Source organism: Azolla caroliniana, unplaced genomic scaffold (genome assembly GCF_043228905.1).
Source record: "Azolla caroliniana isolate FFs.n. ecotype wild unplaced genomic scaffold, voAzoCaro1.0.p SCAF_1, whole genome shotgun sequence".
In the NCBI taxonomy this organism is placed as follows: Eukaryota; Viridiplantae; Streptophyta; class Polypodiopsida; order Salviniales; family Salviniaceae; genus Azolla; species Azolla caroliniana.
Genome location: NW_028230436.1, coordinates 24,026,397 through 24,038,540, shown reverse-complemented (window position 1 = coordinate 24,038,540; position 12,144 = coordinate 24,026,397). Strand labels below are relative to the sequence as shown.

The 12,144-nt window shown below is 35.6% G+C and overlaps 1 protein-coding gene across 4 annotated transcripts; it reads left to right on the top strand.

Annotated features, from left to right (window-relative positions):
• The first annotated feature begins 1,154 nt into the window (after nt 1-1,154).
• On the top strand, nt 1,155-8,482 carry SDIR1 (RING/U-box superfamily protein). 4 transcript variants are annotated; one of them, XM_087327437.1, is made up of 9 exons: nt 1,155-1,298; nt 4,123-4,269; nt 5,410-5,467; nt 5,685-5,737; nt 5,831-6,068; nt 6,516-6,654; nt 7,062-7,110; nt 7,661-7,789; nt 8,005-8,482. In XM_087327437.1, exons 2-9 carry the CDS (start codon nt 4,189-4,191, stop codon nt 8,125-8,127), a joined length of 870 nt encoding a protein of 289 aa, XP_087183563.1. In that variant the 5' UTR covers nt 1,155-1,298; nt 4,123-4,188; the 3' UTR covers nt 8,128-8,482. The 4 variants fall into 4 exon arrangements, with proteins under 4 accessions (XP_087183563.1, XP_087183579.1, XP_087183572.1 ...); XM_087327453.1 differs by having other exon boundaries at nt 1,169-1,298; nt 4,112-4,269; XM_087327446.1 differs by lacking the exon at nt 1,155-1,298 and adding an exon at nt 1,400-1,474.
• Nucleotides 8,483-12,144: the final 3,662 nt, after the last annotated feature.

Below are 12,144 nucleotides of genomic sequence, written 5' to 3'. Positions count from 1 at the left end.
GTCAAAGGGGACTAGGGAGGGACATTATACAATCATTTTGCATAAAAATGCCACGGTTGGGGATCCTTGATTGGGGCTAGCTTTTTCATAATATCTGTGATGCTTACAATTGTAAAAAGTTGTTGATATTGCTTAAAATATAATCCTCATCATACCAACAAGTTGGGGCATATTCACCATATTCCTAGGAAGGTGGCATTTAGATGGTGTTTGGTAAGGAGAACTACTCATGGTAGAGGTATGGACTACAATAGAGAGTTGGGAGGTGAGGGCATCAAGGAGCGTGGTTAGATTATGTGTGTGTGTGTGCGCATGCAAAATACTCATAATCCAATGAACGTTCTGATGTTTCTTAGAGCCCGCATCTAGATTGTACTACTACGAGTATAGACATAAACATACATATCTAGACGACAAAATAAGTTAATGGACATACCTTAGCCGTAATCTATTTAACATTTGCTGTCGTTAGTCTAATAGTGGTGGAGAATATTTCGTTAACAAATTCATGGTATTCCATGAGAGTGAAGGAAGTTGCAGTTAATTCTCATGTAGGTACACATCCCAACGAAAAGGTTTAGTGGATTGGAAGAATTGCCACATCATGGACGTAGCCTAAGCTACAACCTATGAGAAGCATAATTATTCGATCAAACAACGAATGGCTGAAGGTTAAAAGGTTGTAAGCTAATGGGCCCGACCCTAGCTTAACTCATGTTAACCGGGGCCTAATGGCAATGTAGTGACCATAATATTAGTATTATGGCTAGGGGTAAAACTCTGAAGTGCTACCCTTGATGAACACCATAGAGGAGCCAACCATTACACGAGCAAGTAATGGTGGTCGCAAATAGCTTACTACCACACAAGTCCTTGCTCAGTAGTCAACAAACCCACCTCCTTTCAGAAGAAGCCACAATATGAGAGCTGCACGGATATGGTGAAGAAGAATACTCGAGCAATCGATTATGCCTTGCGCTCTTTCAACCTACCTAACCTTGGGAATTAAAAGATACACATATACATACTTATAAATTATAATTACTTTACTTAACAAGGGGGGAATTGGGGGAGGGGGACACTTTTGTAAATTCTTCAAAATATAAATTGCACATAATAATGACTTCTCTCCTGCTTTCTCCTCCTTCTCCTCCTCCTCCTCCTCCTCTTCCTCTTCTTCTTCTTCTTCTTCTGTGAGCTCTGCTGCAGTTCACTCTGTGTGGCGAAGAAAACCACGAATTTGGGCCCCCCTAGGTCTGGAAAATTCTCATCCATTTCGAAAAATAAAAATAAATCAGGTCCCACCCTCCCGCCTTTTCCGCTTCTGTTAGCCCTAATTCTGTTTGTTTCTCTCTCTTTTTACTAGCATTTTTTCCCCATCTGTTTTGAAACTTGAAATTGGAAGATTTCAATCTTTTCGTCCTCAGAAATCCATTTAGAGAATCAGAAAAAATGTTTTCATTCGCATAAAAAGGTAAAATTCATTAATCAGGAACAGCTTCTTTTTTTTGCCGAAATCATGCCTTTATTGAATATTATGGTATAAAATTATAGCATTCATGCATTCAAAAAATTCTCCTGTTGTCACAGTTTGTGCATAAAATACACACTGTTATTGAATACCCTACAGGTAATATTCTGCTTTACATCTGAAGCTTCATTTTTTATTGAGTAGTCTATACATGTTTACCGGGTTGATAAATCTTTCTACATTTAGAAATTTTACATAATGTGAATGCCTTTAGATGGATCATCCTAAGTTTTGATGATTCTATTTGGTGCACAATTCCTTCAAAGTAGCTTGCATCTTTACATGTGTGATTTATACATGATTCATGAATTAACTAGCTATGTTGCTCATACATGATCCATGTAAAAACGAGGATAAAATTATGCTCTAAAGCAAAGTGTGTCTTTATTCTTCAATGATAAATTCTCAAAATTGTCGATCTTGTGGATTTATCCTACATATTTACATGTTTGATACTTGATTCAGTAATGAACAAGAGAGACCTCTTTAAGTGTGATGGAGAAGGTTGGCTTTGTACTTGATAGAAGCTATAATAACATAAATGAATTTTGTTTGCATGGAAGTATCGTACATATGTTGATTATAAATTATGATTACAGAAGAATATATTTTGATCCGGCTTGTGTAAGTATCCTACATTGTTGCATATGTTTGGCTAAAGAACAAGACATGCATGACATCGTAAAACAAAATGTGAAAGGATTTTGTTTCTATTTGGTTGAGTTCCAATGGGAAAACTAATGAGTGAAAATGTACATAGATGTCATTATCTAGGTATTAACCATACAAATATTACTATATGCTGATGATATTGTGCTGATCTCCGACTCTTTGGGACAAAGACATCTAAACGCTTGTACGGGTAAAGGTTTGTCGATAAACATGGATAAAACTAAACTGATGGTGTTTAACACCAGTCAAGCATGGGTAACAAGATCAGAACCAGAATTCTTCTTGGAAGAGGAAAGGTGGCATACACACACTCCTAAACATACATAGGTTCTTCTTATGGAAGTGTTCTTGTGGTCGACTTTCTCGTGGATGTGCAACCCTTGGTGCTCTTGAGAGACAATGTGCACATTTGCAGCTCCAAGAGCCATGAACTAATTGTGCCTATTTGATACACTTGTCACACCAACTCTTCTCGATGGATTAGAAATGTGGGAACCGAGTCTTAACAAGGAAAATAATTGGAAAGCTTTAGAGAGACCTTTAGTTTCAATAATTCTCCGCATGATAAGTGGCAAAGCATTGGTGCCCCATGATGTAATCCGGGTAGAGATGGGAGCAACATCCATTATCACCGAGGCATTATTCCTATCAATGACCTGTTTCCAATGGCTTGGGGAGTTCCCTAAACGAAGGTAACTCAAGGTTTGCACTTATGTGATTAAAACAACTTGTTGAATATGGAGATATTCATTGTTCATATGTTGAAATGCAACAATGGTTCGAGTCACATGGCATACGCATAATGCACGATCCTCATTCCAATATAGCCTAGATTGTCCCCATCTAAACATTATCAAAGTGGAAAAGAATAGAGTGATTCAAACTAATACTATTAGCTTGGAAAACAAGATAACATGGATCAGCCCCAATACATTACTTGGTAGGAAGACGGCCCACTATAAGACACTTTTCACACACATCGAAGGATCGATTCATCGTCCGACCCTCATATATGGACATACATGTATCCGATGCGCTGCGCAGTGTGATAAGGCAGCTGCAAATTTCTTCACATCAGTTAGAGATTGAGGAGGCAGATATGCATGAATACCTCTAGAAGCAAGAATTTGCAATATGTTTGGTACAACAGTGTTTTTTAATGAAATAGAGAGAGATACTATTACCTCTTTAAGCAAAGCTTAGGCCTAGGATGCAATGTAATGTAATATGAGGACTAGTAGTGGGGCTTTTCGTGCTAGAACTCAAGAAACACAGGGAAAAGTTCTTGAAGGACAAGAATACAACCACACAAGCTCATTAACAAAGAAAAATCACAACTTTCTTTAGTCCCATCACACCAATGCATGTTACATGTCAATCAAAGGCTACACAAATGGTCTCCCGACTAGGACATAGCAAATGGGTTACAGTAGATTGGGCAATAACAATTTTCCATGCACGTAGGCCCTAGCCTCATGGACCATGATCTCACCACCATTGTCATCAATAAGTAAATGTCATTATCTTCCACCATTGCAGGTGCTTCCCTTGCTTTGGAGACCTCCCCATTTTGGATTGACCTATGTTAGATATCTTTAGAAGGCAGAAGTTACAATCTATTTGACTTGAAAATCTTAATGCACTGATAACAAGATTCTGTTCACTTCTTATTTATTTACTTATTTTGTTACTAATATTTATTTTTGTTTCTTTGTTCTCAAAGACGGGATAACACTTATGATATATAATCTCTTGTTTGGTGTTATAGATAATTTTGGCCTGTTTAAAGGTGTTTGCATTTCAACATATTCCATTTTTAGGCTAGATTTTCCCCGTTCTGGTTAATAATTGTTAATAAGATAAATATATGCAGTTTTCAATATGTTAAATTCTCATTTGGAGCTATAGAATGTATACAGGTAACATACTTTAGGAAAGGAGATCTTATACTGAAGCTGTACAGTTGGGCTATATTTTAGAGCTCTATGAGTTTTGTATTTCGGGGACCACGGGGTGATTTGGAGAGTGGGCATTTTGCCGATTTTATCCCTGAACGTCGCAATGTGGTATATACCTTTCTTCATCCTTTTCTGTTAATATTGTGTGTTTGATGTTATCATAAAGTATTATAGTAATATTCAGATAAAAGCATTAGAAGTGAGCATTAATACTTCACATTGAGTTTTGTTGTTTTGCTTCTCAAACTTAGATTAACTTAACATTGCCACACTTAAGAGGTTTTGGTGATATGCCTTCAATCATAGAGGTGGAGCTTTGGTCATTGTTTACTTTTTGCAAAATTTATACAAAAATTTAAGATGCATAGATATGACCTAGTCTTACTCAATAGACTCGCCACACTCTACCCCAGCTATGCAACTAAAAAGAAAATTTGTTAACGAGTTACTCTGTGCAGAATTTATTGTAAAAGTTAAATATATAGGGATGAAATTGTTTGCAATGAATGAGCTTCCCCCCTATGGGGAATAGATCCATTTCAGATCGAGTTGGATGATTTTTCTGCCATACATATATAACCATGTTCCCTTCTGCTGTTCTGCATATTTGAATCAGTCTTATATCTAGGTGCTTGGGAGATTAACAAAAGCTTCTTTTTCTCATCACCTCAATAAAGAAGCTGAGTATTGCAACATAAATCTTAGCATGAAAAAGCACGATAGGATTAGTGTCTTAAGCTCAAAACGGCGTTTTTGGCATTGGAATTTACAGTGACTTGAAATTGACAAGGACTTATAATTTATAGCCAAAATTTTGACAACTGATCTTGCCAATTCAATTGAATTTTGTGAATGAAATTAATTAAGGTGAATCATTTTAGTACGCTGCCAGTATTAGGAGCATCAACCGCTTTATGTCAGTTGTATCAGCAAAAACCCTCATAATGATGTAAATCTCAATATGTTTAACTGGCTACAGTTTCACACGTCATCTGATTCTAAGGCATATGGAGTTCATCCTTAAGTAGTCTCAAAAGAAGTATCATAGCTTTTTCCCGATCCTTTCTTTTGCATGACTTTTCTTATTTGATATTTTATGTAAATCTCTTTTCATTCTTCCCGTCTTGAACTCAAACTCTTATAAAAGAGGTATATAATTATTCTGGTTTGTTCCCAAGCAAACAAAATAATATTGATTATTCTTCGGACGGTCCGCATTTTGTTTATTTGACTTGATTTTTCCATCAGAGGTTTAATGGAAATGGAAGGGCAGTCAATTCGAATTCAATGGCATTCATTGTTACAGGTACATTCATCATGATCACATATTCAAGAACTATATGAATACTTTAAACTTAAATTCTAATAATTACATAATTAATGGTCTGGAATCTGGATTATGCATGATCACACTTATCTCAAACTTTCACGATGTTTTATGTAGGTTTATGTTTGGAATTAGGATGCCAAGGTTTATGACACATGCCCTAAAAACTAAATAACATTGTTTGTTTGGCTTTCAGTTCTTTTGCTGTTTATGATTCTGAACTCTCATCAAATGTCACCAAATTTTTTGGTATACTTAGATTCAAAAATACCTCAACTTCTCTATTACAAAGGCACTGTAATCTATGAAATAGCTAAGGTACCCTATATTGATCTCTTACAGCTTTGGCTAGGGATGGGTGTTTTTCTTGTGGCAACGGGTCTACGAGTGTATGCTATATGCCAACAATTGCAGGCACAAGCACAGGCACATGCTGCTGCTGGTGGTGGTTCTGGCGGTATAGTTGGTCATACTGAATTTCGGTTGCGTATGCCACCATCTATAGCATTTGCAACAAGAGGCCGTTTGCAAGGGCTTCGATTGCAGCTTGCCCTACTTGATCGAGACTTTGATGACCTTGGTAAGTATTCCATGCTTGTATATGATTTGATATTATTGTAGTTTATGGGGGAAAATTTTGAAATACCCGCAAGTTTTCCTTTTTCTCTGAAATTTCCCCAGAAAGTGAGAGAAAAGGGAATCAATTGACCATATAATTGCTCAAAGAGAACATACATATATTTGATAAAGAAGGGGATGAATTGACTGCATAATTTCTCATATAGTTTTTTCTTTTGGGGGATTGACTAAGGGCATTTATGGAAGTAATGAAAACTTAGGGGCATTTAGAGAAGTAATGAAAACTTAGGGAATTAAGGGAACACTCAGGACTACTTTTGAATTCCTCTTTGGTTTGTACACATGCTTTTTTTATTATCTTTCAGGGAATTTGATTATATTGGATGAACTGTACATGTGTCTTTGTTGTGATGGGTCAAAATATGTTTGTGATTTCTATTTTGAACAGACTATGATGCATTGAGAGCATTAGATGGGGACAATCCTCCTGGTGTATCTTCTCTAACTGATTCGGAAATTAATGCTCTTCCGTTGCATAAGCATAAATCACACACTGACCAAGCTAGAAGTGGCAATCACTCAACCAGGTATGGAATTCAGTACCTTGATTTTCTATGTAATAGATATGTGGTGTATCATATTTTCCTTATCATCGTAGATGACAGCTTTGCAAATGTTGCAAATCTCTGTAAAAATAATCATTATATTACCAAATGAAAGAATTTTAATAATCCAGAATTGCCCTATTTGATCCAAACTTTCTGAAACTGTAATCCCATCAACCTATCCATCATATGCCATTGATCATGTGGCCTCATAAGAAAGATGCCCAAAGTTGCAGTCATTGCTCAGATATGTAAACTTGCAGAGGCATATTTTCAGTCGAATGCAGTTTAAATAAAGATGACAGTTATATAACATTTTTTTTGAATTCACTGGTTATGGAAATTTTAGAATTTAATGGACTAACATATGAAATGATTCTAAAATTCAGTGAAAAAGGATCCTCTTCACAAAAGGCTACGTCAAGTGAGATGGGACTGGTTTGTCTCTCTATCCTTCTCCCCCGTAATTTTTATCAGTGTTATTGGAGTAGGAGCTAACAGTGAGGATGATTTAAAGAGGGAGGCACAAGATCTAGCGTCCGAAAAAACTAATGGGTGAAAAAGCCAACACTGGATGCTTTCTCTGTATATCAATTAAGGACTCCTTGGATCATATTTAGTTATGAATCAAAATGTCACAACAATTGATAAATAGCCCATATATTTGCTGTAAATGACACATTGTTTGTTGCCGAAAACCAATGCAATTGTTTATGTTGTGAGGTGGATGTATAGGAATTTTGGCTGTAATTTTATAACGTCGTGGAAATAATGACATCCTACATATACATACTATATATAATTATATATAGGTATGATCTCTATTCTGTGAAAACTTGGATTTACTGTATGCTCGTTCCATAGATATCTTCTCAACTTTTGGGTGAATGCATGTGTGTAATATTACCTATCAAGAAAAGGAAGCATGAATTCCAGAATTAAGCACACAAAGCTAAGTCTGAAAACTTTTTTTCCTCCATCTCATCAGAAAAAATCAGATGCGATAATCATTTCGGATTCTCCATCAAAAGGAAGAGACGAAGAGTTGACATGTAGTGTGTGTCTTGAACAAGTTATGGACGGAGAGATTGTGAGAAGCTTGCCTTGTCTTCATCAAGTAAGCATTAGACAAACCCTAAATCCCATATATTATTGTTATTTTATAACAACAATATACATAAACAATTGCGGGATTTATATTGCTCTGCTACCTACAAAACCTAAACCTAAATAATATATTATTGTAATATATTTGTAACAAACTATGTTTAGACTGCTCTGCCACTTCTGTTTTGTAACAAATATTTAATGGTCTTTTTTTAATGTTATCAGTTCCATGCAAACTGCATAGATCAATGGTTAAGGCAACAAGCAACTTGTCCGATTTGTAAGTACAGGTTAGGGACGGATTGGCAAGGGGAATCCAATTCAAACACTGGTGCATTTATGGTTTGATATTTTCAACCATTTCAGTGCATTTAATGTTCTCGCTCAAAACATGTAGTGGTGCTTTCTTATGATTTGATAATATCTCAAAGTTTCTTTGCATTTAATGCTCTTTCGATACATGTTATCCACAATACATCCTATGTATAATCATATAATATTTTATACCTCGCGGAAATAACGATATGTTTGGTCGAGCGACTCGCCAAAAAAGATATAGGAGAAGACTTGTCAATCACTTTTTGACTTTAACAAGCCTGAGTAATTATCGAGAGCATTAACCGCAATGGGACTTGCATATTCTTCCTAGTGTTTTGTGTGTATTTTGTTTATAGATTCTTATAGAAGAGTATAAAACAACTCATGTACTTTACCTATAAATAAAGCTTCAAAAGGGCTTTTTTGCCTTCTTTTGAAGATTTTTGATTGCAAAGATTATATTTGCGAGCAAAATGATTTAGAATGAATGCACAATAATGTCAAAGATTCTTGACAAAAACGTCGCTTCATTGACTTTAGGCTTGTTGAATAATTTTATAACACTTAAAAATCTTGAAACCAAAAGTGTTAAAAAGCAATGGTTTCTTGTGGATATAAACATAGTATACTCTTATCATTGTAAGTTGTATTCTATTTGATAGTAAAAGAGAAGAAGATAGATGGATAGATATTTTTATTGTCCATAGAGAGGTCAATATGGACCCACGGGACCTAAGTACAAACATTTTCTTGATGTGTGTCTCCTTCCAAAGAAGGGTTATTCATGCTTTGAAGCACCAAGTATTGATGTGTGAATAAGGTATACAGATATGAGCTCAACCGTCTAGGTGTTATCTTTAGTATGACACTCCATCATCACCCCCTCTTAATATATTGGCATAACTTTCATGAATTGCACCATATGTAGAGCATGTAAAAAGCAAGTGATACTCATCCTTGACTAGCCCGTCCTTTCATACCATACATGCCTTTACATTGGCTGATTTTGAGAACATAATGCAAAATATAAGGGAAATGGAAAACTAGCAATGATATTGATATGTTTTTGGAGTCAAATACATTTACGAGGAAGCTTTCTTTCATACATGGGCAACTACCATGTATTTGATATAGATTAACATAATGTATTAAACCATGCATTTGTAGACTAATTATATACGAATGAGAACTTATTGATTGTTCTGGGGTACCTAGAGTGCTACTTTATAAATGAGATTATTCTTATATGTGTTGTAATGTAAAATGTTCTTGATTTTTTATTGTTTTGAGATACTTAGAGTGTTAGTTTATAAATGAGATTATTCTTATATAAGAATGTAAAATGTTCTTGATGTTTACACAAATATGATACACATGGAGTTCCATGGTTTGAGTTGATATTTTGAATCCTAACTTGAAATGTGTTATGTAAACTCTTCTTGATGGTTAGGAATAGTTGCTCATCTTCAAAGATATTTCCAAATGGTTCTTGTTATAAAAGATAGAATGAGAAGTGGATGATTTAATCATTGAAATGAATGTGGTTGAAGCCTATTTGCAAATAAACTAAATGTCTTATTGCTACATCCAAGATTGGAGAATTTGTGATATAGCATGGAGGATTTTCATTGGTGAACATATTGTTATTAGGAAAATGTTGTAATAACAATCAAGAATGTGATTCATTATGCTTGTCTCATGAATGATGAACTGAAGGTAAAAATGGCAACTTTGTCATGCATTATCTTGTGATAACTAATCAATTGGATTAAATTATGCACTTCAAATTCTAGTGCAATTAACAATTCGTAGATGTATAGTTGTAATACAAGATAGATATGGACCTATGTTATAAGAAAAATTTAAGAGGAATGGAAGGAGAGGGGGAGGGATAGTGTAAGAACGAAGATAAACAAGCTTTGAAGAGTGTGTCAAGGAGATCGGCTAGTTTCAGCTTACGCAGTAGATTTTTGTATTCTTGCTTGTGGTATCCTTTGGGATGAAGTGGTGCTAATGGACTTATTCCGACGTGATTTGTGTAATGACTTGCTCCTAACATTTCGCGATGAACCTAAATCGCTGACAAAAGTTATTAACCACGTAGTTCAATGCGATAATCATTTGTTTGGATGATGTTTTGAGTGCCAACAAGGCTTAGATTTGAGCAAACATATGCTTCAACATTAGCCTAGCCACCTTTAGACCAATGCAAGTTCCCAATCCTAATTCTTTTGATAGACCTAGTCCAATGGAGATTGGTGCAACATGTCACCGAGCTCCTTTGTCTAAAGCAAAGAAACAACGATGTCGAGCAAATCGAGTTTGCATATATTGTGGTGGTCTAGGACAAATAGCAATACATTGTCCACATCGACCAAAGACGCAATTAAATCAAGTAAGTACTCAAGTTACGTAAAGAAGCTAGGGTAGAAGAGTTGTTCATGTTTGTGGTGCTCATGACCCTGTTTTCAAACCCACAAGATTCTGAGGTCCATTTACCATCAAAGTATGACGAATTTTCCGATGTGTTAGATTAGGTAAAGGCCAAGATACTTCATGATCATTGGCCATATGATTGTCCCATTGATTTGCATCTTGAGAAGGTACCACAATGGGGACTAATTTATAACCTTTCACCATTAGAATTGAAAGTTCTTCCAAAATATATTGATGATAATCATGCAAATGGGTTTATTCAACATTTTCAATCTCCTATTGGTTGACATATTCTTTTCATTAAGAAGAAAGATGGCTCTTTACGTTTGTTCATAGATTAGTGAGGCTTGAACAAGGTTATGATCTGAAGTCAATATGCTCTACCATTGATTGCAACTCTCTTGGAGCCTCTCAATGGGGCCAAATACTTCACAAGGCTACACTTACAGGGCGCTTACAACCTTGTTCACATTTGCCTTGGTGATGAATGGAAAATTGCTTTTTGCACGCGATATGGTCATTTTTAGTTCTCATCTCCCATCTTCCAAAGTTTACGATGCTATTCTTATACTAGTGGATTGTTTTATGAAAATGTCACATTTTCTTCCATGTAGAAAGACTTTTACTAGTCAGGTAACGACATATCTTGTTATGTGAGATTTTTTCAAGCATCATGACCTTCCAGATGAAATCATTAGTGATCGTGGGTCACAATTTATTACAAAGTGAACACACAAATGGATGATCAAAGTGAACACACAAATGAAACATTAGAGTAGTATCTCTGTTGCTTTACGTACTACCAACAAGATGATTGGATGGATTTCTTACAAATGGTCAAGTTTTCTTACAATAATTCAATCCATCCTTCTAAGGAAATCACTCTATTCTTTGCAAACAAAATATGTTATACTCGTTGGATGATGCTCAAATATCCAAAAGTCTCAAACAATCTTGTTGTAAAGGATAGTCTAGAACAACTCAAAGAAAGTCAAGCCAAGCTTTGTGATCATTTGTTTCATGCTCAAGCTAGGTACAAGAAAGTTGCAGATAGACATTAGTTGCATTCTGCACCCGAAAAACCTAAGTTTCAAGTTGGTGATCGTGTATGGCTATTACATCGTAATGTGAAAACCACTAGACCATGTGACAAATTGGATTTCCAATGTCTAGATCCCTTTGTAATATCTGATAAGGTCAACAATGTTGCAATTTGTTTGGACCTGCCTTCACATATGCATCTTCATCCATTATTTCATGTTTCATTGTTAAAGCCATGGACATTAAGTTCTATCCCAAACCAGGTAGCTCCACCACCACCTCTAGTTGAACTTGCTAAAGGGCCAAAATATGAGGTGAAGCTATTTTGGGCTCCATGATCATCCACAACACGTTATATCACATGGTAGATTGGCTGGGATACACACTTGACAATCGAACATGAGAAACTGCATAGAATGTCGCTAATGCCCTTGAACTTATACAAGATCTTCATCTTCGATACCTAATAAACCAAATCCTAGTTCATGCATTGCGACTCGTGGAACTCATCGCGAAAGGAGGAAATAATGTCACAAAATGTCAATATCAAGAGTTGAATTTGTAACCTTT

Coding starts and splice junctions, on each gene's coding strand:
- SDIR1 (XM_087327437.1), top strand. CDS start 4,189: ATGAGTTTTGTATTTCGGGGACCACGGGGTGATTTGGAGAGTGGGCAT. Junction 4,270..5,409: donor TCCCTGAACGTCGCAATGTG/GTATATACCTTT, acceptor TTTTTCCATCAG/AGGTTTAATGGAAATGGAAG. Junction 7,790..8,004: donor GCTTGCCTTGTCTTCATCAA/GTAAGCATTAGA, acceptor TAATGTTATCAG/TTCCATGCAAACTGCATAGA.